The 25,357-nt window shown below is 38.9% G+C and overlaps 3 protein-coding genes, 1 long non-coding RNA gene and 1 other non-coding gene across 6 annotated transcripts; 1 reads left to right on the forward strand and 4 right to left on the reverse strand.

The window, feature by feature from the left end:
- The first annotated feature begins 1,738 nt into the window (after positions 1-1,738).
- On the forward strand, positions 1,739-8,654 carry LOC118358618 (G1/S-specific cyclin-D1-like). The gene is made up of 5 exons (XM_035736578.2): positions 1,739-2,207; positions 3,590-3,805; positions 4,187-4,346; positions 5,365-5,513; positions 5,656-8,654. The coding sequence occupies exons 1-5, from the start codon at positions 2,010-2,012 to the stop codon at positions 5,809-5,811; spliced, it is 879 nt and encodes a 292-aa protein (XP_035592471.1). The 5' UTR covers positions 1,739-2,009; the 3' UTR covers positions 5,812-8,654.
- Positions 8,655-12,384: 3,730 nt separating this feature from the next.
- On the reverse strand, positions 12,385-15,002 carry lto1 (LTO1 maturation factor of ABCE1). Of its 2 annotated transcripts, none has more exons than XM_035736591.2 (5): positions 14,758-15,002; positions 14,538-14,643; positions 13,620-13,690; positions 13,383-13,500; positions 12,385-13,127 (listed from the first exon to the last, which is right to left on the reverse strand). In XM_035736591.2, the coding sequence occupies exons 1-5, from the start codon at positions 14,808-14,810 to the stop codon at positions 13,110-13,112; spliced, it is 366 nt and encodes a 121-aa protein (XP_035592484.1). In that variant the 5' UTR covers positions 14,811-15,002; the 3' UTR covers positions 12,385-13,109. The 2 variants fall into 2 exon arrangements, with proteins under 2 accessions (XP_035592484.1, XP_035592478.1); XM_035736585.2 differs by having other exon boundaries at positions 12,385-13,155; positions 14,758-14,997.
- A 3,410-nt stretch (positions 15,003-18,412) lies between these two features.
- On the reverse strand, positions 18,413-20,332 carry LOC127912038 (uncharacterized). Its single transcript, XR_008080211.1, has 2 exons — positions 20,123-20,332; positions 18,413-19,892 (listed from the first exon to the last, which is right to left on the reverse strand). It is a non-coding gene; the product is annotated as an uncharacterized LOC127912038 (long non-coding RNA).
- A 420-nt stretch (positions 20,333-20,752) lies between these two features.
- On the reverse strand, positions 20,753-20,825 carry trnaf-gaa (transfer RNA phenylalanine (anticodon GAA)). Its single transcript has one exon. It is a non-coding gene; the product is annotated as a tRNA-Phe (tRNA).
- A 1,013-nt stretch (positions 20,826-21,838) lies between these two features.
- Positions 21,839-25,119, reverse strand: LOC118358647 (cytosolic iron-sulfur assembly component 2B-like). The gene is made up of 5 exons (XM_052480541.1): positions 24,882-25,119; positions 24,646-24,723; positions 24,385-24,510; positions 24,205-24,250; positions 21,839-22,517 (listed from the first exon to the last, which is right to left on the reverse strand). The coding sequence occupies exons 1-5, from the start codon at positions 25,008-25,010 to the stop codon at positions 22,411-22,413; spliced, it is 486 nt and encodes a 161-aa protein (XP_052336501.1). The 5' UTR covers positions 25,011-25,119; the 3' UTR covers positions 21,839-22,410.
- Between the last annotated feature and the right edge of the window lie 238 nt (positions 25,120-25,357).

The following is a 25,357-nucleotide window of genomic DNA, read 5'->3' on the forward strand; positions in this document are numbered from 1 at the left end:
GGCTTCTGGCCCTATCCATGCCTGCGCATTATTTTGAGACTTTGTCAGCCAAACAGCATGACTTTTCTCTCAAAACAGTGCAGAGGTGGAAGATGGCTGTGGTAGGAAATCCCCCACTGTAACTTTGCCATTACCCTACATTTAGCTGAAGCCCCTGGTGAAAATAGGTAGGGATTTTGGCACATGGTTTTGCATAATGTTCAAAAAGTATGAAGAAAGTTGAAAATAGTGTAATAATGTGCAACTTGGGTGATAAGGATAGTAGGCCTTCCTTATAGGCCATAAGGGTTAATGATACAAATCGATTTTTATTGAAAATAAGTTTTGTTAATAAACTTGTAAATGTGAAAGAGTGTAGATGAAAGAGTCACCCACATTCGTCAACAATAGCACGTCTTGACAAAAAGAAAACGTATTTTTGGTAGTTTTACAGTAGCTATTCAATAACCTGTTGAGAGGAATGTTAAGAATGCAAAAAACTCATATTCCTATTGAAACGACTGAGATTAAACGTTATTGCAACTCTTAGAAAAAGTGTGATAAATCTGATTTCGACTATTCACAGAATTGATCCCTTATTTAGATCCTCTTTCACACGACAATAATATTGATATTCCACTCCCATGACTTGCAACTGTTCTAAAGGTAAAAGAACATAGCATTATGTTCAAACTTGTTTTGTTATTGTTCTAATGTTATATAACAGAACGTTCAACATTTTTTTATTTGGCCAACAGCCAATGATATTTTAATAACCAATCACATGATTATCGATAACTTTAATTTGAATACAACATTTCAACACTCCCATAAGTGCTTGATCGTCTTCTGCCTGGTAACAGCAATTCCTCCGATTGGTTAAGACTCATTTCGGTCTCCTCCCTAGTCAGAGAGTGAGAGAGAGAACTTGTGTGAGTGTAATATTTACTGTACATTTTTTATTGTTTATTTCACTTTTGTTTATCTACTTCACATGCTTTGGCAATGTAAACATATGTTTGCCATGCCTATAAAGCCCCTTGAATATATTGTAAAGTGAGCTAGTGCACTTTTGTTGTACCATGTTTAATGACATAAAATTAAACTCAAACCTGAAATCAATGTTGTTAACAAGCTACTTTGTCTAAATTAGAGATGTTTATAATGCTATTATTATTAGGTTAGGCTTTAACGTAAACGTCGTTGCACGTCGTATTTTACTCTTGAAATATTAAATAGCCTGCCTTACTCAATGGCTCTGATAGTAGCTTTTTACAGGTTTTGTGATGCATAGGTCTATTGAATATGCCTGCAATCTGAACAAGTATATGAATTGCTGTATAATGATTATGTTAAAGTGACTTTAAAAAAAATACATGTCCCACTGTTAAATGTCTTTGTGTGGTAGAAGCTTGCCCATGTGCTCACCTCATGTTCGACTTGGTGACGAGAAGAGAAGCCGGGGCTATTCTTTGAGATGGCTTTTTCTAACATGAAAGTTTCATGAACGTGTCTATACCGCCCCCTATCAAAATGGAACCATTTCACATTCATCTCTGCATAACCAACTTCCCTATACAGACACTAGCCTTTACATCCCTCCGCCCTCAAACCCCCACCACTCAGCGTCCGTTCTCTTCACCCCCTCATGACTCCCCTCGGCTGTATAGGCTACGCCACCCAGAATACTGGGACCTCCCATTTCCATACCTATAGGAGTGGTTCAGCAGCGATTGGAAGGACTTGGAACTTTAGAGGGGTAGTTCTTTAGAGTCATCCTCCTCTCGCTCTAGACTCCTTAGCTCGGCTCTCTCAGACTCGCTATTGCTTTGATCCCCTCCTTAACAACAGTTAACGTCATCGCATAGCCCTCTGAAGGAGAGTTTTGTCTAGAAGCGTGAAGAGTTGGAGCTCTCAGAGGGCTACATTGTAGGAACAGTAAGCAGCATCCACGGAGCCTCACTCACTCCTAACAAGAAGCACCTCTTTTGATTATTTATTCAGCTCAGCAAGCTACTACCGCAAAAGATATGGAACACCAGCTGCTGTGCTGTGAAGTGGAAACCATCAGAAGAGCTTACCAAGACGCCAACTTACTAAATGACCGAGTTCTACAGACAATGCTCAAAGCAGAGGAAAATTACCTTCCGTCTCCGAATTACTTCAAGTGTGTCCAGAAAGAAATAATACCCAAAATGAGGAAAATTGTGGCTACATGGATGTTAGAGGTGTGTATATTTATGATGTCTAAATGTATTGCTGAAAAGTTTGTCCAGACACTAACCATGCCCTTTGGACGCAATGTATTGAATTGGTCGTTTTATGCATCGTACGTTTCTTCTTTCCAAGCATGATCATTCATATTATGTAAACTTACTGACGTATAGTAGTAGGCTAATGTTTCATTTGTGTACGGTTGTCCAAGTAGGCTAAAATAGATTTGGAACACGGTTGTAGCCTATTAGGCTATTTCACAGGTATCGTGTGTGTTCAGTAATTACAACACTCGCAATGTAGCTGCTCGATTATTTTATTTTGTCGGAGACTTATTTAATGTAATTTTGTATTTAGATGTAATTTCCCCCCCCAAATTAATAGCAATGTACACGTATGCAGTCTTACTCTTGCCAGTATTATGCGCCATCTTTGTTGTCGTATGCGTAGGTTTTTAATATAATTAAAAATATTTAATAATGTCAGCTATGACAGTAACTGAATCAGCAAGTCGAAAAGTATATCTTGGGTATGCATGTGTAATCCTGTCGCATGGATAGCGAAAAATGATTGTATAAAACCGTAAAGTTTTGTTTCGGTTACTGATCAGGCTGCTGTTGCTGCAGTTTATGAAGGTCGCTCTGGAGACATGATCGTTTCCACAAAAAATGTTTTAAAAAATGCATTTTGGATGGTCGGCTATGATACTATATCGATGAATTAACATTTACATGTAGTTAGAGATTGAGTCTTATGTCGACATACATTTATTATTAATTTCAGAAATTGAGAGTCAGCACAAGATCTAAATGTCGCATGCTCCACGAGAAAGAGCGTTGACTTGTTAATTCAATTGTTTTCATGGGTTTACTATGAAAATTCGACATTTCATGAAACTATCCGATAAGGTATACCGTAAGGATCATTTACATGCTAATTTGACAAACAGGGACAATTTTTACATATTTTTGATTATTTTTTGAAAAGATGACGAACTAGAAATTTAAGGGGAAAGTTGCATTGACGCCACCTTTGTGTCTTTCCAAGAAGCGACTGAAAACAGACGAAATTCTCAACTATTTCAATTTCCTTTTTAATTAGGCCTAAGCAACTTTTAGCTTTTCGAAATACATGATTTTATGTTCATTGCATTGGCAGACTATAGCCTACTCTGCGCCACCTGAAGCCTATAATTAAGCCATAGCTATTGTTTTAAGGACAGCCTTAAGGAATAGAAGGATAATTCAATAAATGTGATGTCATTACAGTATTTCGTTTTCACTTATGGACAGGCCTATTTATTGGTATATACAATCGACCTGAATGTACTTATAGGTCTATATTATAGGCTACTGTAATTTGAGGCTATAGGCTAAATTGCTGTTTTCACTTCTAGGTCTGCGAGGAACAGAAATGCGAGGAGGAGGTTTTTCCCCTGGCTATGAACTACTTGGATAGATTTTTGTCTGTGGAGCTCACAAATAAAACCAGATTACAACTCCTGGGAGCTACTTGTATGTTTTTGGCCTCAAAGATGAAGGAAACGGTCCCTTTAACTGCAGAGAAGTTGTGCATTTACACCGACAACTCCATCCGACCCAGCGATCTATTGGTAAATGAGCGATGTCAATCTTCTAAACAGACACACTGTATATGGCTGTAGTTCTAATCCATTTAATATCGGCCAGACAATTGTAATGAGCATTTCCATAATATAGGCCTATAGATAGCCTACTACTTGTCTTAGTTTCTCTTTGACGGGATCTAAATCATTATTGCATCATTTTTGTTGTTGATTTGAAAGAAAGTTTGCATCAAAGAACGTTTGGTTTCTTATACATTTCAAAAGGTAGCCTAAAGCGGTTAGGCCAGTGTAGCGCAATGACATGAGGGCGATATCTCCCTCTAGTGGCTAACGTAGAACAAATTATGTGAAGCCACTTGTGAAGTTCGATTGTCTCATTGCGCACGTCTGTCTTTTTTTTTGTTGTAGCAAATGGAACTACTGACTCTAAACAAGTTGAAATGGGATCTAGCATCAGTAACACCGCACGATTTCATAGACCATTTCCTCTCCAAGCTACCAGTCCATCAGAACACGAAGCAGATTCTGCGCAAGCATGCCCAGACATTCGTGGCTCTCTGTGCAACAGGTAGGCCCACATATGAACCACCTGTTTCCTGTCACTGTTCCATAACCAATTTTTCAGGGACCAATGGCTAATATATGTGTTAGATTTTGTCTGCATTCTTTTCCCACTTGTCAGGATAACTCTTCCTCCTTGAAGGACCCAGGTGGCCAGTGGTCAATGTAAACGGTTGGGGGTATGGGCTCTGGTGCAGGAATGTTTGAGTGTACGAGGCCTAACATGTTTTATGGGGGGTGTCTCAGTCACTGTGTAGTATGGACAAGTAGAGGAGATACTGGAATTGGAGTCGGTGATCTCTTTTTCACCAGATCAGTTTTATGTGATTATGGGTTTGCCTCTCACATTGCTTTGTTTTTTTCTCACCAAGTCAGGGTTTGCTCAATAGATTTTGAATCTGTTGTTACTGGGGTATGGTTTAGGGCTATTGTGGAAATGAAACCGGTTGTGCTGTCGATGCGTTTATTTGTGAAAATATATCTACTGAATGCATGGGGGGACGGATGGGGGATGGACATTGTCCACTCTAGATTCATGGTCACCTTTCATGCACTTGAGTAGGAAATGGGATGCTCACCTCTTTAGAGGAGATGAGCTCAATGGGGATTAAAACTATAATTTATATGAGGGAAATGGGTAGGAAGGAGAGTGGTATTTCCTTCTTGGAAAAAGTGTTACGTGGTGTACCCATTGAATGCGTGTGCTGGAAGTACTTTTGTACCTGTTCTATTTTGTTCATGCGTTAGATTTATTGTTTTTGGAAGTGTGTGCATGCGCACCGGTGTCCTGTCAGTGGCTGGTCATGAAATAAGGCACATTCAGGATATTGTGAGTGGAAAGGAGCAACAGGATATCCATTGTCCCCTACATCATTATGCTACAGCCTAGAATGGCCTCCCTCACATAACCTCCACATTAATCTTATTGAAAGCTCATGTGTACTATATTTAGTCAATGATCTGTTTCAGATGTTTTGCTTTATGACATAAGTACTTACCGTCTCTTTCTTTTGCCTTCACCGTAGATGTCAAATTCATCGCCAACCCTCCCTCCATGATCGCAGCTGGCAGTGTGGCAGCAGCGGTCCAGGGGCTTTACCTAAAGAGCAAAGACGGTGTACTGTCATCCCAGAACCTAACCAACTTTCTGTCCCAAGTCATCAGGAGTGACCCGGTACGTCAAACACAGCTCCCCCAGGCCTTTACATTGCACCACACACATGCTTGCATTGACTATTTGTCACAAACCCTTTCGCTACTATTGTCTTTCAGATATTTTGCTTCCTTATGCTGACAGTATCTCTCTCTCCTCACAGGACTGCCTGAGGTCGTGTCAGGAACAGATTGAGTCTCTGCTTGAGTCTAGTCTGAGACAGGCACAGCAACATAATGTCTCCACAGAAACAAAAATGGTAGATGAGGATGTGGACCTGTCCTGCACCCCTACAGATGTGAGGGACATTAACATTTGAGTGGCATCCTCTGCATTTTTTGGGAAATATCTTTGAGGCTCTGGCCTTACTAAGAGGCCATCTGGGGAAAGAGGACACCAGCGCACCCTTGAGTCGTCACCCTCTGAACACCCTCTGGCAAATGCTTTTGTGCCACACCTGTTACGGTGCCCCGGCCTGTATGGCCTCCCAGTGACGTGTGGCCGCCCTCAGCCAGGGCTGTCAAAAAAAGACTGAACACCTCACTTTTCTGAGACCACCAGTCATATTCCCTCTCACTCTCCCATCCTGTCCAGCTCAAGACCTAGACAAGGATGATAGGAAGATACACAACTATATTGATGAAACAAAAACATTATAGTTTATGTGCAAGATTAAGCCACAGAAATATACATTGTTACCACCCAATGTTGAACTAGGATTTTTAAATACCATAGACTGACTTTACATGCTTACTTAAAACATTCAAAATAACAAGTAGGTATTTTTAGTCTGTCTTTGTCTAGGTTTTTATTTGAAGTATAAATTCATTTATTAAAGAGAAGGGGCATTTTTGTTCTCTAATAGGCATTTTGCTTGCCATCAAAGTTCCCGTTTTTGTTTTTTTTTGCATCTAGGCATCTGTGTATCCCTGCTTGCTTATGCGTTTAGTCACTTTATTATATTGTCTAGACTTCTAAAGAAATTTTGAGCCCCCAGTTTTGGCCTCTTCTCTTTTTAACTGGGTTGTATAACTCAACAGTATACTTTTAGTATATATTGCTCTGTTTTTATTGTTTAGATTGTGGATTGCTGGTGCTGAAGTTTGGCAAATAAGTTCATTCAATATAAGGACATTTACTTTATATTCCATTAGGAGTAAATTGAATGAACCAGCATTGTTTGGCTGTTGATTTGACTTATTGCCACAAATGTACATAGTTCTACAGCTATGACATGATAAACTAAAACCTAGCATTAATTGCAAACCTTTACCATGCAATCCACAGTTGAATTTTGTTGTGGTTATATCTTTCTAATACCATTCCATTTTTTAAAAGCACTTTTAGTCAGTTTTTTTCTGACTCATAAAAAATCAAATTGAAAAAAAATGGAATGGAGTGGAGTAGGTCTCTTTTTAACTATGGTGTTGTGTGTGTGTGACAATTTTGGGTACAAGTCAACGCAGCCCAGCAGCGATCCTGTGTGCCCTTGATGTAGAAGGGTATTATTTTGGAGATTGTTATGCCACAGTTCTTACAGGAGGGGTCTAGAGTGAGACGAGCATTGGGTGTGGCATGTTTCAGCATCCTGTATCCCATCGCTTGAACGGCATCCAGAGCATTTGAAACACTAAAGTATCAAACTTGAAAGCTAAAACAAAGATTTAGGTTGTTTATTATTGCAGATTTTCCTATTGGAGCCAGTACAGAGTAGAAACAGGATGCCAAAGTCTGTCTCTATGTAACATTTTGTACACAACTATTTACCATAGTGCTTAACACATGCCTGCCCTACAAATCATGTATGACAGTGTTTTCTCAATGCAAAACTGAAAGAAAACACCATAGTTAAAATGCTGTTTAGAATATGTGTAGTTGAGGGGATAAAAATACAAAAAAATTGTTTTGGTTTAGAGATGATTTTGCACAAACCTGAAGACTTAGGCTATGTTTTTGTTTGCTTGCCTAAGATAAGAGGGAAGGGTAACGTTGAAAAGTGGGAGTGGGGGAAAAAGGGAGGCAAAAAGGGTGACGGCATGTTTTTGTTGACTTGCTGAATTAAGGTGTTTGACTGTACATTGAGAAAAAGATGAGAAAACAGGATAACGGAAGAGCACACTCCTCCTTTTGAGCTGCTATGGAAGAATTCCCAGCAAAGTGTACAACAAAATGAAAAACAAGAAAAAAACCTGCTTTTTCTCCTATTGTTTGCTGCTATTTCTTTAAATATACATATAAATGTTGATATACTGCCATGTAATAGGTCTAATTTTCTATGAGAAAATTGTTGACATCTTTGTTTTTATAGTTGTCATCAGTTTTTACTTTGATTTCAGTGCTATTCCAAAAACAGTAAACGTGAGACAATAGACATGGTTTTTATCAACAATACCTCATATTACAGTCAAGACTTATCTTTAATCTATTTTTTTCTTTTTTTTTTACTAGTTTGTTCAGTGGCTGACAGTCCTGTTTTAAACTGCTAATGGTAATGCATTGATCATTACCCAAATGGGTCCTGATGTGAGCAAGTAATCTGGATTGTATAACTCTTGAGTGTTAAGCTGTCTCATTGAAAGAGTCTTTATCCCCTTTAGGCTCCTGAAGGCCCTGCTATTTTATATTTATAAAACATTTGCTCGAGTTCAAGCCCGTAATGAGTTTTTGAGTTTGTTAAATACCAAGCCATAGAATTACTTTCAAATCATCATGCCGTTATTCCACACAGTTCAGTTCATGCTATTCTAGATATCTTGTCCTCCCAAGAAGCATAGCATATTTATGTCAACTGCACAATAAATGGTAAATAGATTTAAATCTTGTAACACTGCAGTTTTTTTCTTAAATGAACCGCTACTGGTACATTGAAGCCAAAATAATGGGCTACTGATATTGTTGGCACACTTCCATTTGACCCAGACAACCTTCAATCAGAGTTAATGAGTGTGAGAGCCAACAGTGGTTCACTTAGCCATAGACATGATGCTGCTATATGTTCTGGTTGTAGATGTGAGGTAGGCCTACTTTTGACAAATGATGTTGCTGCTCAAATTTCTACTCGCTAACACAGGACCCAGGATGGAATTATTGTTTTTCTGTCTAGTGTAAGAAATACTCATTACCTCAAATGGAGAAAATAAATACATGTTGATGCCCCTGTGAGATGACATTACATATTTATGTCATATTAAAAAAGTGCTGTTAGTAATTTAAAAAAAATCTTTGTCCAAACAGAATGTGCTACAGTGCCCCCCCCCCCCCAAAAAAAAGCTAAAATGGTCAGCTTTTTACCATTGCTTCCATTGTTAATGATGGTCGGGTAGGTCGCCCCTCTTACTGAACTGTTGTTTCAGGATCTGTGTTCATTGCAATGGGTCAAAGGTCATCTGGGGTCCAAGAAAATAAAGCAAAGATTCTGAAATGTCTGCTTTATGTCTATTTTGTGTAACAGTCACTGGTCTGTTTACTTACAGATTCATTCTATAAACATGATTAACATCAAACTAAACCAGAATTAAGTGGATTAAACACATCCTGTTGTCTCCTTGATGGGAAAACAAAAAATGTTCATGTCTTTTACAATGTCACATGATACATATTTTCTAAAACAAAGTTATTGTATTCCATACATACATAACCATACATCAATTATGATCAGTAATCATACATTTTGAATAGGAAGTTATAGATTACTGACAGTGACTGAATCGTTTTCCAAAAAAGCAACATTGACATACATAATGATATTAAGGACATTTTACAAAATCTAAAGTTGAAATGCTTTGTGGGACTAATGATTACCCATGCTATTGGTCAAAGCATGAGTGTGTGACAGCACTCATTGATTTATTATGCAAGGAATTCCTTTGATCAGGGTTTTCTGTAAAGAAAAAGGTGTGAAATCCTAATCCTTTCCCACAGCCCTGCAATAGTGAGCTGGACAAACAGTGGATAAAGGGTTTCAGCACATAAGACAATGTGGCACCAAATCCCTGCTGGCACATAGACATCTCTCTCTCTCTCTCTCTGAACATCATGCCACAAAATGCATCTTATAGCATTTGTAAACTAAAGGATTAATACAGCTGCAGCCATAATGCTCACTATTTAATTAACAAGCACCAAAACAACTATCCTAAAATGCCTAATCTAACTCTGGGTTATAACTGTTTTACTAATGATTTATAAACTCTAGCCTTAACACTAGCCCTAGTTTTAACCTGTTGTTGATTATATTGTAAACTTTTTACATCCATATCTGACCAATAAGATCAGCTCTTTTGCCAATTATCAGCGCTGCATTTTATCACTGGGGAAATGTTCGTACACATCACTACATAAGGCTGGGAGTCCCTGACTACAAGAAGGGTCCAGCACTGGCTACTTTTTGTATATAAAGTTGTTCTTCAGACACTCCGCAACAACCTTAACTGGAGATCCAGCAATTTTCAGACCCGCTCTCTGGACTGGCTTGTTCTGGAGGTCCCGCAGGTACCCATCACGCCACCTTGAAATTAGACTTGCTTGTCTCCACTGGACAGCTTAGATTGAGTTTAAGAGAGGTGATATGTGAGAGTTGTGATTGTTTTGATTAATCTTATAATATTTATTGTATTGATATTATTTATTGTATGTTCATGTTTTGTATTTATTAAGGATCCCCATTAGCTGCTACTTTTCCTGGGGTCCAGCAACATTAAGGCAGTTATATACAATTTAAAAATAGTACATTTCAATAACACTTTTCACATGTTCACTGGGCTCCCTTGCAAATGAGACCCTGGTCTCATTGATGACCCCACCTTATATAAATACAAGTAATTGACGGATAGCCAGGGCCACACTCCAACACTCAGACATAATTTGCCGACCACAGGCAGTAGGGAAGACTAGGAATGTTATCTTGATACGTGTGTGAATTGGACCATTTTCCTATCAAAATGTAATGAGGACTTTTGGGTGTCAGGGAAAATGTATGGAGTAAAAAGTACATTATTATCATTAGGAATGTAGTGAAATAAAAGTTAAAGTTAACAAAAATATAAATAGTAAAGACACCCCCAGAAAACTACTTAAGTAGTTTTCTGGGGGTATTTTTACTTAAGTGTAAAAGCAACTGATCGTTGGGTACTGTAGGTCACAATAAAATGTCAAAGGCTTTCAGATGGGCCAGAGTAAAGAAAAAATGATACCCACTGGTCTAAGGCCCTGGGCATTTGTGAAGGAACTCTTGAGTATTTCACATAAACCTGTGGGCATCTGAGGTTCGCATTAATACGGTGTCCTCAACCTCTGGACATCTTAGCACTTGCGGTTTCAAGGGAAGGATCAACATGGCTCCCCAAGTGCCATCAAAGGGTACAGGGATGGACTCGTCAGGACATGCTACCTCAGTGTGGTATCCTTTCAACATTTTTACCCATGGCTGTCGCTGTGATGCAGAGCAGCTTGTGACATCATGCATCAAGGTCTTTTAAAAAGTTATGAAATCACCTGACTTCCACCGTGATACCTATCAACATTAAAATATTAAACAAAGTAACTGATTCTGGGTGCCAAGATTAATTGTAACTGAATGTTCAAAAAAACAAAAGCATGAAAATATATACTGGCATTCTTCAGACATACTGCATAATGGGCTAGACAGCTGTTAAAACTGAGCTCAGATAGCCATCTGCCTCCAGGACTGGAATGGGGGGTGCATATGAGGCACCAAGGCAGGGGAACACTACGCCACAATTTAGTTTGGGGCTTTTTCCCCTCGAAGTGCCTGGCGGTTGCATTTGTCACGTCTTCTTTTCATGTCACCACTCGCCACCTGCTCCAGAAATTCCAGAACATTCTCTAAACCCTCCAGTGCCCCCATATCCCTCTCTGCCTCCTCCCTTTCCTTGGCCCCATCCACTCTGCTTGCCCAACACAAGGAATCAAAGAAACAGTGCAGCTACAACTTTCATTCATTGGCATACCCCCTCTCTCCCTCTGTTCTTTTTGCATTGGACTCAAACACACACAAGTAACTACGAATCAGGTCAGACCGCACAAAGATGAGCAGTGCACAGGCAGTTCCTTCTTCCCTCCAGCTCATTTGGGATTCATCTGTCCCGCTCAGAAGGTGCCTCGGGGCAGTGTTCACCTGCTGCTGCACAGTGCATCAACCAGCTGCCACTGGGCCCCCACCTCCCCATCTGGTTTTGTCTATCTGAATTTATCCGTACAGCGAATAGAAAGGGGGGACCACGAACAAAAACAAGCGCTCCGCAGCCCCTGCCATCGCTGGTGCCCCTTGATACCATTGTTACAGATAGAGGCCAATCCCACACATGACTCAGGAGAAGGGGCTGAACATTAACTGACTGCTGACCACCAGTGAAATGAGGCTAAAAGGCCCAGTGGTGGAATTTCATGGGGATGGAGTTGGTTAAACAAAACCAACAGACAGAGACTTTGTGCCTCTGGCAGGCGAATCCACCCTCCTGTCATACTGTATATAAAGTCATTTTACAAAACAAAAATAAGTGACTTAGAAACACATACCACCTCAGTTGTATTGCATAGTAAAGAATTGTGGTTTTGATCACTTATTTCATATAATGTTGAGTTTAATTCATGCCTGTAAACTAATACACCATAGCCGACAGAGGAGAGCCATCTCCATACTCTTCCACATTATCTCAGCCTGAGGAGCTCACTAAAACATGGGTGTGATATTTTTCATTGACCACAAGGTGGGGATGTTGAAGTTTATGGCTATCCATAGGACCTCCTACTACTTGATCATTTCAACCACTGAAATGATGCATCTCCTTGTGACCATTTATGTTTTAGCAAGTGTGAATAGAAAAGGAAACAAATGTATTGGAATATGCTAACATACATACTTCACAAGTACTTGAAATAAATAGCTTTTTATTATTATTAATATTATTATTATTTCACATCAACCAGTAGTTTAAGCAATCACTCATTCTCAACCAGGTCACTCAAAATTGACCTACACTATTAGAAAGTGTTCATTGGGGTCCTGTATAGAACCTTTAGGGGTATATATAAAGCAAGCTATAGACTCCTTATTGGTTACATTTGGAACCTTTTTTTTTCTTCAAAGTGTAGATTAAAAAAAAAGAAAATCACTCATTTATCTAGAATCATTAGAATTACAAAATAATATGATGCAACTCAGCTCTCTCTTACCACCCAGACAAAGCAGTAAACATCAAGGACTATAGAGCACCAGTTAGGCCTATGTAGCACTTCCTGTTCACTTTGTGTTCTCAGTAGCACTCCATATTTCAAAACTAGACTGATGCCCCACCAATTGATATGCTAACCCTTGTCTTTCGAAAACACCAATTCTTCATAATACCAACTGATAGCATACTTTATGCTCCACCATTAAAAGTCAGTTAACTACACTACAGACCAATTCAGGACCTCCTGTTTACATAAGGGCAGGCCCACCTGCAGGTTCCTCCTCCTCAACTCTCCTATCTTGTCTTCAAAGCCACAATGCTTCACAGGAAAGGTTGCATTCAAGGAACCCCCTTCAGATCCTCAAGCCGTGGGCTTTAGTTGCCAGTTCCCTTCAGAAGGATATTCCTCCAGACCCTCCAGACTTCACATAATCACTGAAGTCTGTTGGCACATTTAACAGAGAGCAGACCTAAAGGTGAAAGAAATTAAGAGGAGCTAAAGACCAGTACCTAGTTTTTCAGTAGACATTAGTTTAGACGTCAAAATAAGAGCATGAAAAACACTGCTGGCCAGTGGCCAGTTTAGGTCATGGATAATCTAAAGGTCATGAACCTTTACAATGAAAAACATTTGAGTGAACCATGTTTGTTTCCAAGAGCTTATTCACACAATTGACTTGTGGTTTGAGTGAGATACCTGTCTAAACTTGGCCCGAACCTTCTCCATGTCTTCCTGGAGATGTTCATATTGAGGTTCTTCATGGGGGAACTTCTGAATCAACCCAAGTAGAGATTCCAAAACTTTCAGCCTTTTTCTGAAACATAAAAATAGACAAACTGAAGATCATATTATTTGCATGAAAGTCAACAGGAACAAGTGACCGATGAGTAGATGAGCTATAGGCATTTTATTACTGCAGATGAGAGGTCAAACCTGGCTTTCACGTCTGTGTTGTTTTGAAGAAGGCATTTCCAAGTGATTCCAAATCCATAATAGAAGGAAACCTATAAAAATAGGTGAGTGGAGTTTAGAAAGTTATCTGTAGTTGGGGAGAAATTAGTAGTAAAACACAAAATCACACTTATTTAACAAAGCTTTTTTCACAAACCAGTAAGCCTATACATGTAATGTGCGTGTAACAAAACCATGTATGACTTTAGTGAGTAACAAATCAGCTGCGGTAACAACACTGGCTTTCCATGCCTGCCCTTGGGGTTTTGACTAGCTATTAAAAAGTGCCTAGTCAGCTTCCCGAGTGGTGCAGTGGTCTATGGCACATTTGTTTGTTTCTAAGAGCTTATTCACACAATTGACTTGTGGTTTGAGTGAGATAGTCCTACCTGTCTAAACTTGTCCCGAACCTTCTCCATGTCTTCCACATTTTTGCGTATCAAGTTCAAATCATCTTAAGTGATTTTGTTGAGCTTCACAATCCATTTTAGATACTTTTGGAAGATTTGAACATGATATGCGAAAAATAACTCAAGTCACATGACGAATGGGATTTGTGACAAATGCTAAAACGTTAGCACGTGGAAACAGTAACGTTAATAGCGAAACTAAACCAACGCATACCCTGCTTAATACAGGGTAAGGAAAACAACATGTCATTTTGAAATTTGCGTAAACTATCCTCTTAATAGCTAGTTTTCACTAGATGGTTTACAGCTTGTCAGAATTCACTTTTTGTAGCATGTTAGAACTTACGCAGTAGGATAATTAATGTAGCATGTTAGGATAATTCGGTTAAGGTTAGGAAAATCATTAGGTTTTTCTCAAATGCAACAACAAACAATATCAACTTTTGACGTCAATTTAGGCATGACCCTGGATAAGTGATGCTCAACTTGCCTCCATTGAAAGCTTGGCACCATGTGATGCCCCATGTTTCCGACCATCAATCATTCCTTGTCGCGTGCCTTCACCGAACCCCTCACGGTACCCCTCTACATGGAACCTGAAATCATATAAAACTCATATGGTAATCACGAAACATTGCTACAACTCTAGCTAACTACAAACAAACAAGCGTCATGCTAAATAAGCTAGAGCAAGGCAGTATTTAGCCTACCTGTCGTCCGCCATGAGAATACAGTCAAATAAATCTTCACTTTTGTGGGCCATTTTCGAAGAATATCAAAAGAGTATCGCCTAATACAAATATTACTTGGCTATATAGCCTAGCCAACAGCTCTCGCTTCCGCAAACATCAGTTTGTGGCTACAGCATTGCTTTGGAAAGCCCAACAGTTAGTTCGCGCATCACTGCCATCTACTGTGTTGGAGTTTGTTCTCCTTCGATTAGGTATAACGGCGGTTGGCATCCAATGTTAATGGTGCATTACCGTTACCAGCTGGACGGGGTATTAAATAAAAAACGAAAAAATATATTCCGGAAAGGGGGTAAAACGATATCATACAAAATATCTAAAAAAACAAAACCATCATACTTCTTCAATCACAGTCCACTACAAAATACATCCCTACACAGGCTCAGGGGCCTGTGATAAGGCTACGTTCACCAACAGGAATGTTCAGCGGCATTCACAATGATTCTGACTTCTCTGCTTGTGCTGTACAGTTTATGACCATTGCAATAAATAATACAAAGTCCACCTTTTTAACATGCAGCATTTCACTATCTCTCAGTTGATGAAAAAACTTCACTGGTATTGGTGGCTCTACTACCATTGCTTCTTCCACGCCACTCGTTCCTTCCCATTTTCTCACCGCCTCCAGATAGGTGATACGCTGGACACTCCATGACTGTATAGTTCCCTTAAGGAAAAGCACCTTTAGTAAATCCGCTTTCTCTGTGAGAGCTTCCCATGTCTGGAATACACTGCACCACATATCACACTTTCACAAAATGCATGAAGACATGGCTAAAGGTCAATCATATTTGTGAACATAATCCCTAGCTGTGTATTGCCGCTTTCCATGTTGTCTGTAGCTTGTGAGGTGTGGAAACACTTTATTGCTTTTATGAATTTGGTCTTGCTGATTTTTGTGCTATGTTGCTTTGTCTTGTTTGTCTTATGTTGCTCTGCGTGTGCTCACTGCTCAATGATTGTCTATATTGTAATTGTTTTTAATAACTTGCCCAGGGACTGCTACTGAAACATTGATTCATGTGCACTGTCCCTGTAAAAAAATCAAATAAACTCAATTCTCCTTCAACAGGGCACTCCAAGAATTCAGGTGCATGTACACATCGACAGGTGCAGCATTTTCCTTCATCTAGCATACAATATTCTTTCCTTCTGCATGCACTTGACACATGACCAAATATTTTTACATGTATGATACGGAAGGGTCTTGTGCACAAAAGCTCTTACAGGGTATCTCATGAAACCTAATTTTTGTATGAGAAGGGAGAGACTCAGTAGCATGGATGAAGTGAACGTATTTTCTCCGTCCACCATACAAGTCAATCGACTTGCACAAACCACTCCATCAATGTATTCAGTTATACCCTCTGCCTTTAGTTCGCACCACCACAGAAATAAACCCCTTGAAAGGCACCCTGCTACAAAAATCCATGCAGGAAACATTCCACTCCGATATCTTTTTGAGTCTTAACACACGTTTCTTCTGCTCCACAGACACACAAAACATCTAAATGAGACCACTTCTTGTGACTCTCCCCGACTCCACACTTTCTTCCAACACATTCCAGATTTTCCTGGAAATGTTAAATGGATTTCCCAAGTAGCATTCATCCAAAGCCCTGACTCCGACCAAAAACGAGTCTAGTGGTTTCCTATTTTCCAACATAGATTTACTTCTTTTGTTTCCCTTTTTCTTCACCACTCAGCACCCTCCCCAGTGCAAGTAGTGGTGTAAAGTACTAAGTTAAAATACTTTAAAGGATTACTTAAGTAGTGTTTTGGGGTATCTGTACTTTACTATTTATATTTTTTGTCAACTTTTACTTCACTACATTCCTAAAGAAAATGTACTTTTTACTCCATTCACTCTCCCTGACACCCAAAAGTACTCGTTACATTTTGAATGCTTAGCAGGACAGGAAAATGGTCCAATTCACACACTTATCAAGAGAACATCCCTGGTCATCCCTACTGCCTATGACCTCACAGACTCATTAAACACAAATTCTTCATTTGTAAATTATGTCTGAGTGTTGGTGTGTGCTATCCATCAATAAAAAATGTTTTTTAAATTGTGCCATCTGGCTTGCTTAATATAAGGAATTTGAAATGATTTATACTTTTTATTACTTAAAAAGGTCATAATGACGAGTGAATGGCTATTATTTAATCCAGTAGCCTATAATTCACTTTAACTTTTCAAGACCTCAAATTACACAGGGCTATAAATCAAATGGAATATACATATTTAAACAAAACATAATACATTACGATCAATGTTTTGACTTCGATAACTTAAGGCCTAATTCTCTTATAAATCCCTGGTCGTGGCATGGCCAACCAGTCACCTAGGATTTTGTTGTTCCCAGGATTGGCTATGGGAAAAGGGTTAAAATTGTACTGATAAGCTTCAATTGACACAAGGTATGTTGAACAGTATAAAAAGCATTTCTGGAAAGCTTTTGTAAGAGAGGAGGCACAACAGTAAATAACAGTATCATCAGCATAAAAATGAAGTTGCGCATTTTGGACATTTTTGTATAAATTATTTATATAAATAGTGAATAAGAGAGGACCAAGTACAGAGCCTTGGGGCACACCATTACAGACAGACAATTTAACAGAGATGAGCCCATCAAATTGATTAAACTGAGTTCTATCAGACAGATAGTTAGCAAACCATGCAACTGCATGCTCCGAAAGACCTACACTCGACAATCTCTGCCTTAGTATAGCATGATCAACTGTATCAAAAGCCTTAGAGAGATCAATAAAAAGTGAGACACAGTGCTGTTTTTTGTCAATGGCTGATATGATTTAAAACCTTCATGGCTGCTGTAATTGTGCCATGCTTCTTCCTGAAGCCCGATTGGTACATTGATAAAATAGAGTTAGTAAATAAAAACTATTTTAGCTGTTCACTTACAAGGGTTTCAAGTATTTTCACCAGGGGTGACAGATTGGCCTATAATTATTTAAAACATTTGGATCTCCCCCTTTTAAAAGTGGTAGGACAAATGCTGATTTCCAGATCTTTGGAATTTCATTACATTCCAGGGTTAGATTGAACAGAGATGTAAAGTGGTTCAGCTATGAAATCAGCTGCCAGATTTAAAATGCAGGGATCCAAAAGATCAGGACCTGCAGGCTTTCTCTGATCTAAGGATTTCAGGGCTTTATGTACCACCTGCACTGAGAATGGCAGAAAGCTAAAGGTTTGACCAGCTCTCACTGGTTCATCCACACAGGGTTGTACAGAGACAGAGGACACTGAATCAAACAGCCTACCAGATTAAACAATGTGCTCATTGAAACAATTCAGCATTTCAGTTGTCATATATAGCAACAGAGTCCTTCAAAACACATGACGGTAATTCATTAACATTACTGTTACCAGACATAGACTTAATAGCCTTCCAGAACCTTCTAGGGTCATTCAGGTTATCAGTGGTAACAGACATAAAATATTCAGACTTGGCCTTCCTGAGAAAAAAAGAACACTTGTTTCGTAACTGCCTAAAAATAAGCCAATCAGCATCAGAACATGATTTCCTTGCTTTAGCCCAGGCTAGATTACAGTTGTGAATAATACAAGACAGCTCAGAAGAAAACCATGGATTATCCCGCCCTTTAACCCTGAACCTGAGGAATGGGGCATGTTTGTTTACTATTTGGGAAAAACCATCATGAAAGAATTTCCAGGCTGTTTCCACATCAGGGATAAGCTCAATCGTGCTCCAGTTAAAATAAAACAAATCATGAAAGAAAGCCTGCTCATTAAAACACTTCAAATTTCTCTTACGAATAAAACGTGGGTTTGTCTTTGGGACCTTAGTATTTCTAACAGCAACAACAGCACAAATGTCACTTAAATCATTACAAAAAACACCAACCGCAGAATATTTATGTGGAACATTTGTCAATATCAAATCAATCAGGGTAGATTTTTCTGGGCATTTAAGACTTGGGCGAGTTAATCAACTGGGTAAGATTCATAGAATTACAAAACATTTTTAAATCATCAGACACCGGCTTTAACCAACACCAGTTGAGATCACCAATCAAGATCATTTCACTGTAAAGAAGTTCAGACATAAGGTTCATCAGAGAAGAAAATGCATCACCGAGAGCAGAGGGGGGTCTATAACAGCCAATCACAGTTATAGAGAAGCCCTTTGAAACCTCAATATTCAAAGCAAGAAATTCCAACTGTTTACAAATAGTTTCAGACTTTGCCACACTTACAGGGAATTTCGTTTTTACACATATAGCCACACCCCCACCTTTCTTATCTCGATCAGTGCGATAAACATTGTAACCCATAATACAAATATCATTATCAAAAACAGACTTGCTGAGCCAGGTTTCAGAAAACACAATTACATCAGCATCAGTTGATTTAGCCCAAATCCTAACCCCATTAATTTTTGACAACAGGCTGTGTACATTTAAATGAAAAATACCAAAACCAGATCATGATTTAAAATCAGAGGGGACATTTGGAAACATTGCATATCAGGGCCAGGGTTAGGTGCACGTTACCTGATATCAACAAAAGAATAATAACTAGGCACATCTGTTTAATAACCTTGCACGGCTTCTCTTTTTTAAGAGACCTACTGCAAGCGAAATCTACAAGTGAGTTTCTAGACAATACAAAGCAGTCATTTAAAACCATTAGACTTTGGTAATCCATGGGTTTCATTAATGTCATTCAGACTGTTTTGAAGTTGATAGAACTGGTTATGATAGCTGAGGTTCATAGCTAGGTTCTGAACTAATATGTATACCAAATGTTTTATGGACCATACACAGATCGGCTACATAACTAGCTACACATCCATAGGCATACAGGTCTTTTTCCATAAGCATACATACAGGTCCTTTTTTTTAATCCTCCACTGCACAATAAACAAGAACATACGTTATTTCATCTATCTCCATTGCATGGCAAATATCAGCAAGGCAAGCATACAAAATTGTACATTCAATTTGCAGTAAATGCTTTAGCTAGCTAGATTATTTACATCAGAAGGTATTGACAATTACATGTTTCACAAGACGACAGCCTGGTTTGCTGGTTGTTTCAGGAGTCCCTAAAACAGAAAATAACCTAAATTACAATTTCATACTCGTGTCTCAACACCCATAAAATTAGCCAGCTAGCTGGCAAATGTTAGCGAGGCAGCAAGCTTGTTAAATTGTGAATTTCGTAAATGTAACTTTATGATAAAACAATTATGCATAATCTTTGATTACATTAACTGACATATTCCTGTCAACTGTACATTTGTGCATGATTCGTTATTACGCTATAACCACTTACATGTGCTTCCATCATAGCATTTTTGTCAGCCATCTTTGCTGAAGAAAGTCTCCAGCCTTGGGTCGCATGGAGTCAAATTCGTCATGGGAACCAATCGATATGATTGGTCTTAGCCCAGCGGTCGCCGCAAGCGATTTGAATAAAGTTGAAAAAACGTTGATCTTTTTCACCGCCTCCCACGCCACCTTCGCACCGCCCAAAGGTCCCCCGCCCTCTCCGCCTCTCACCGCTTTCCTTCCATTGAAAATGAATGGGAAGCGGTGTTTCACCGCGCAGCACCGTGTGCTAGTGAACACCGGGCAGCTCCTTCTCCACTCACGCGTCATCAGGCAAATTACGTTTATACAGTGTTGGATCCCAAAATAAATGTGTAAAGTCATAAAAACAAATTAAGTCATTTGTGCAAGACAAATTTGAATCCGTAACATCATACGTTTTGCGAAATCTTAACATATTGTACATTTTGCTAATTCGTTACATTTAGGAAATTCGTAACATATCATACGAAAGGGATGATAGACATCAACAAATAATACATACAATATGAAACGTAAAATATACTAAACAGGTTCTCAATGTGAAAACTCTCCGTTTTCTGGTGTAAATTAGAACACTCTCAAAAATGACGTCTGCCGAAACCCGGGATCGAACCAGGGACATTTAGATCTTCAGTCTAACGCTCTCCCAACTGAGCTATTTCGGCTACTACAATAAGTAGTCCCACAAGAATTAGTCATACTTTTCTAAGGTCTGTGGTTGGCTGCCCGGTATATTCATCTGGCTTCAGGATAATCAATATGTTCTACTCATCTTTCTCTAATAGGGAGTGATAAATGCCCCCACATGGATGGAATAATCACTCACACGTTATTTTCAAACTGACAGAAAGACAATGCTTCCACCGGCTAGTGCTCTGACAAACTCACACGTACTTTTAGTTAGAATTTTTGTTAAAATTAGGCTAACCTTTTACTGACTACGGGTACAAAAAGGAGCCTCAGTTGATCTGGAGACTTCTTGCTAACAGACACAGGCTCTCAATGTGTAATGGAAGTTCTAGAACTGCTCAGATAAAATGACCTATTATTTTATCTATTGTCCATGAGAGTGTGGTAGTGAGCACATCAAATTTGCACTTCTGCATGACGCAATATTAATGTGGTCAAACGCAACCATCTATTAGTCACAGTTTATCTATTATAATAACTTATAGTATTGCTTATAAAAATTTTAATACATTCTTTGTAAACAAAGCTCTCGTTTTATTTTGTCTAATCATAACTGTATAGGTATTGCATAAATGCTTTTTTACATTATATTTTTAAGTCGTGTTTTTTCCCACTGCTGAAATACCGACATGTAAAAAACATAGCAGAGGATGGTTTCGATCCATCGACCTCTGGGTTATGGGCCCAGCACGCTTCCGCTGCGCCACTCTGCTTTCTATATGGCTAGGAGGAAAGGTAGCATTTGATCCTGCGAGACCAGCTTATTACGTATGTACGCAATGAAGCTCTTAGGAGCTCACTAAAGAGAATTCGAAAATAATACTTATTCCACTGCCATAGTAAAATAATTTTAGACAAATCTAATGACAAAATTAATATCATTAAACTAACATTAATTTTCTGTCTAAAATGTTTTTGTTGATCAAGTCATTTAATTTATTTACAACCACACTACAAATAAGTGAGAAAAAACACAAATCAAATGCTATTTCACAGATTGTATACTATTTTATTTTAGACAAATATGAAACAAGGCATCTGATGGAAATCCAATGGCACAAGTATTATACTATATATAATTTCTCCCCAAGACATATGTTATATACTAAGGCCTTTCTTATTCAGTGTCCTCAGTCTTTGGGCTTTCATGTCATTGTGTACGTTGAGATTGCTTCATTTATAAGAGACATATGCACTTTCTTTGTTCTCTTCCCAAATACCATGAATATTTAGGTATATTTTCAATGACATAAGATATAACCCTGTATTTTATTGCTTTACTTGTATAATAAAGGATACAATGCTTCTCTATAATACTGTTAAACTGAAGATGTCAGGAATATATTGAAGACATACAAAACACACAGTATAGTTATTTCTGCCTATAGCAGAAATACATTGGAATTCTGTTAGATTAAAATAATACAATGGCAGAATACATGATACATTTGCCATTTACTCAACATAATCTGAACAACCAGTCCAGTTAGCATGTAAGGAGAGAAACATTAAGCCTAGTCCTGGACTAAGGATAATTTTCAATTGATCCATCAGGAGGGATCAGCCTGTCCTTGCATTGGATATCAGACACTGGTTGACCACCTCCAGAAGCTGGGAGTTCTCGAGTGCAGCGGCCACTCTCTCTTTGTCTGCCAGCTGTTTGTTGACTGGAACAAAAGCAAAAACAAAGGGTTTAGTTAGGGGCAATTCCACAGAAACTGGATGATACTGACACTCAGATACTTCACTTTAAGATATACACTACTGTCCAAATGTTCGGTGTCACTTAGCAATGCCCTTGTTTTCAATGAAAACATACATGAAATTAGTTGCAAAATGAATAGGAAATATAGTTAAGACGTTGACATGGTTATAAATAATGATTTTTAATTATTTGCTTTCGTCAAAGAATCCTCCATTTGCATCAATTACAGCCTTGCAGACCTTTGGCATTATAGTTGTCAATTTGTTGAGGTAATCTGAAAATATTTCACTCCATGCTTCCTGAAGCACGTCCCACAAATTGGATTGATGGGCACTTCTTACATACCATACGGTCAAGCTGCTGCCACAACAGCTTGCACAACAGGGTTGAGATCTGGTGACTGTGCTGACCACTCCATTATAGACATAATACCAGCTGACTGCTTCTTCACTAAATAGTTCTTACAGTTTGGAGCTGTGCTTTGGGTCATTGTCCTGTTGTAGGAGGAAATTGGCTCCAATTAAGCGCCGTCCACAGGGTATGGAATGGCGTTGCAAAATGTACCCTGTACAAATCTCCCACTTTACAATTAGCCTTTTAAAATGATAAACTTGGATTAGTTAACATAACGTGCCATTGGAAAACAGGAGTGATGGTTGCTGATAATGGGCCTCTGTACACCTACATAGATTTTCCATAAAAAAAAACGGCAATTTTTAGCCCTCCCGATTGGTCTAAGGCACTGCATTGTAGAGCTTAGCTGTGCCACTAGAGATTCTGGGTTCGAGTCCAGGCTCTGTTGCAGCCGGCCACGACCGGGAGACCCATGGGGCGGCGCACAATTGGCCCAGCGTCGGTCGCCAGGCGTACAGTGTTTCCTCCGACACATTGGTGGGGCTGGTTTCCAGGTTATGTGGACACTGTGTCAAGAAGCAGTGCGGCGGGGTTGTGTTTCAGAGGACGCAGAGCTCTAGACCTTCACCTCTCCAGAGTCCGTACGGGAGTTGCAGCGATGAGACAAGACTAACTACCAATTGGATACCACGAAATTGGGGATAAATGGGCAAAAAAAAATCAATAATAATAAATCAGGCCTTTGCAGCTACAATAGTAATTTACAACATTAACAATATCTACTGTATTTCTGATTATTTTAATGTTATTTAAAAGGACAAAAAAAACAAGGACATTTCTAAGTCACCCCAAACTTTTGAACGGTAGTGTATGTAAAACAAAATCCAATAATTGCAAAGTTAAACAACCCATACAACTCTACATACAAGGACTACTTTGAACAATTTCCACAAAAACACATTTACTTCATTAAAAGAATGACAGCAAAAAAGCACAAACTGTCAACAAAATTTGCTTCTGCACTGTTGTTCTAGTAAATGTGTTTTTGTAAACATTTGTGGAAATTGTTAAAAGTAGTCCTTGTGCATAGAGTTGCATGATTTGCTTAACTTTGTAGTCATTGGATTTTGTTTAACATACATTTTAAAGTGAAAATTCATAGTCTCAGTATCACTGTTACTGTGGAATTGATGTTAAGGGCTTCTCAAAAAGGGAAGTCTACAACAGTCGTCTTGAAGGTGTGATTGCTGGTCTCAGCCTCAATGTTGAGTTACTTCAGAGGCATGTCACTTTACCTGCATCTTCTGAGGCATGCGTCCCAGGAGTGATGTGCACATCAATCTGCAGAGATATGATTAGGCATAGATGGACATGATCCACCATGTTAATCTTAAATGTCCAGACAATTAAATCATATTAAAGCTTGTTTTCCTCTCACAGCTCACCAGGAAGCAGACTTCGTTTATTTCACCCACCTTAAACCTTTCTGGCAGGGACCGCAGCAGTTTGACTTTGATGGACAGGCCTATGAGAGTTGCCATGCTGCAGTGGGGTATAGTGGGGGTGAACTCCACACCCACTGTGTTCTCTTGGTCATCTACCTATAAAGAAAAATAAAGTTGATGGTTTTATTAGGCTAACACAGTATGGACTATCTGCTGTCCTTAGTAGCTACACAAGTGTGTCTGTGCCGAACATCTAACTGGGGAAAAAGTTGTGAAAGAAGTTTAACTCACGCGCACTCGCACTTGTTCCACGACATTCAACTCCTCGAGGGACAGTGGGTGTTCAGGATCATTAATGGATCTGATGAGATGTAGCACGGGTTAAGGTGAAATCTGATAACACAATGTTGAGAAATGAGCTTTCTTATTAAAGAATGAAGCATAATATGCTAAGTTAATTAGTATGACATTGAAAGCTCAAGGGATGTATCCTTAACGTATCCTTAAACTAGCTACACAGAAAGGATATCAAATATTTCTCTGTCGTCGATGGGATCAGCAACATCTTCGTCCTCGTCATTTGCGGTCTGAAGTCTCTCGCCTGTTCGTTGAAAAATCAAGGGATTCGCGTTCTCTAAACGGGCTCCCCCTGACATTTGTGATGTTGAAATTAAAGAAATACGTATATTTGTTTGTGCTATCGTTTTTTTACTCTGAACCACGGGCAGAACAATCCACTTCCGGAAACTGTAGACGTCAAAATGTACGCAGGCGCAGCCCAGCGATTTAGTGTCATGTTGGATTTCCCGATGTATCCGGCAGGTGGCAGCATACTCATAATAAATTCTGAAATGTGACTGAACGACAATGTTAATATACAATTGAACTACAATGTTAATATATAATGGCAATGCTACACAGAAGCATGAAAATAATGATCCATGTACAAAATATTGTTTATGCAAAAATGTTTAATAAATAAAACAGCAATTCATTGAGCCCT

The sequence above is a fragment of the Oncorhynchus keta genome, chromosome 2, assembly GCF_023373465.1.
Source record: "Oncorhynchus keta strain PuntledgeMale-10-30-2019 chromosome 2, Oket_V2, whole genome shotgun sequence".
NCBI classification, from domain to species: Eukaryota; Metazoa; Chordata; class Actinopteri; order Salmoniformes; family Salmonidae; genus Oncorhynchus; species Oncorhynchus keta.

What these genes read in the sequence shown, in the direction of transcription:
- LOC118358647 (XM_052480541.1), bottom strand. Translation starts at nt 25,010, where the DNA reads ATGTCAGGGGGAGCCCGTTTAGAGAACGCGAATCCCTTGATTTTTCAA. An exon ending in ACGACAGAGAAATATTTGAT is followed by an intron (nt 24,724 to 24,881) that starts ATCCTTTCTGTG and finishes CCCGTGCTACAT; the next exon opens with CTCATCAGATCCATTAATGA. An exon ending in CCCTGCCAGAAAGGTTTAAG is followed by an intron (nt 24,251 to 24,384) that starts GTGGGTGAAATA and finishes ATATCTCTGCAG; the next exon opens with ATTGATGTGCACATCACTCC.
- LOC118358618 (XM_035736578.2), top strand. Translation starts at nt 2,010, where the DNA reads ATGGAACACCAGCTGCTGTGCTGTGAAGTGGAAACCATCAGAAGAGCT. An exon ending in TGGCTACATGGATGTTAGAG is followed by an intron (nt 2,208 to 3,589) that starts GTGTGTATATTT and finishes TTTCACTTCTAG; the next exon opens with GTCTGCGAGGAACAGAAATG. An exon ending in CGTGGCTCTCTGTGCAACAG is followed by an intron (nt 4,347 to 5,364) that starts GTAGGCCCACAT and finishes CCTTCACCGTAG; the next exon opens with ATGTCAAATTCATCGCCAAC.
- lto1 (XM_035736585.2), bottom strand. Translation starts at nt 14,810, where the DNA reads ATGGCCCACAAAAGTGAAGATTTATTTGACTGTATTCTCATGGCGGAC. An exon ending in AACACAGACGTGAAAGCCAG is followed by an intron (nt 13,501 to 13,619) that starts GTTTGACCTCTC and finishes TTTATGTTTCAG; the next exon opens with AAAAAGGCTGAAAGTTTTGG. An exon ending in TTCGGGCCAAGTTTAGACAG is followed by an intron (nt 13,156 to 13,382) that starts GTATCTCACTCA and finishes TTTCACCTTTAG; the next exon opens with GTCTGCTCTCTGTTAAATGT.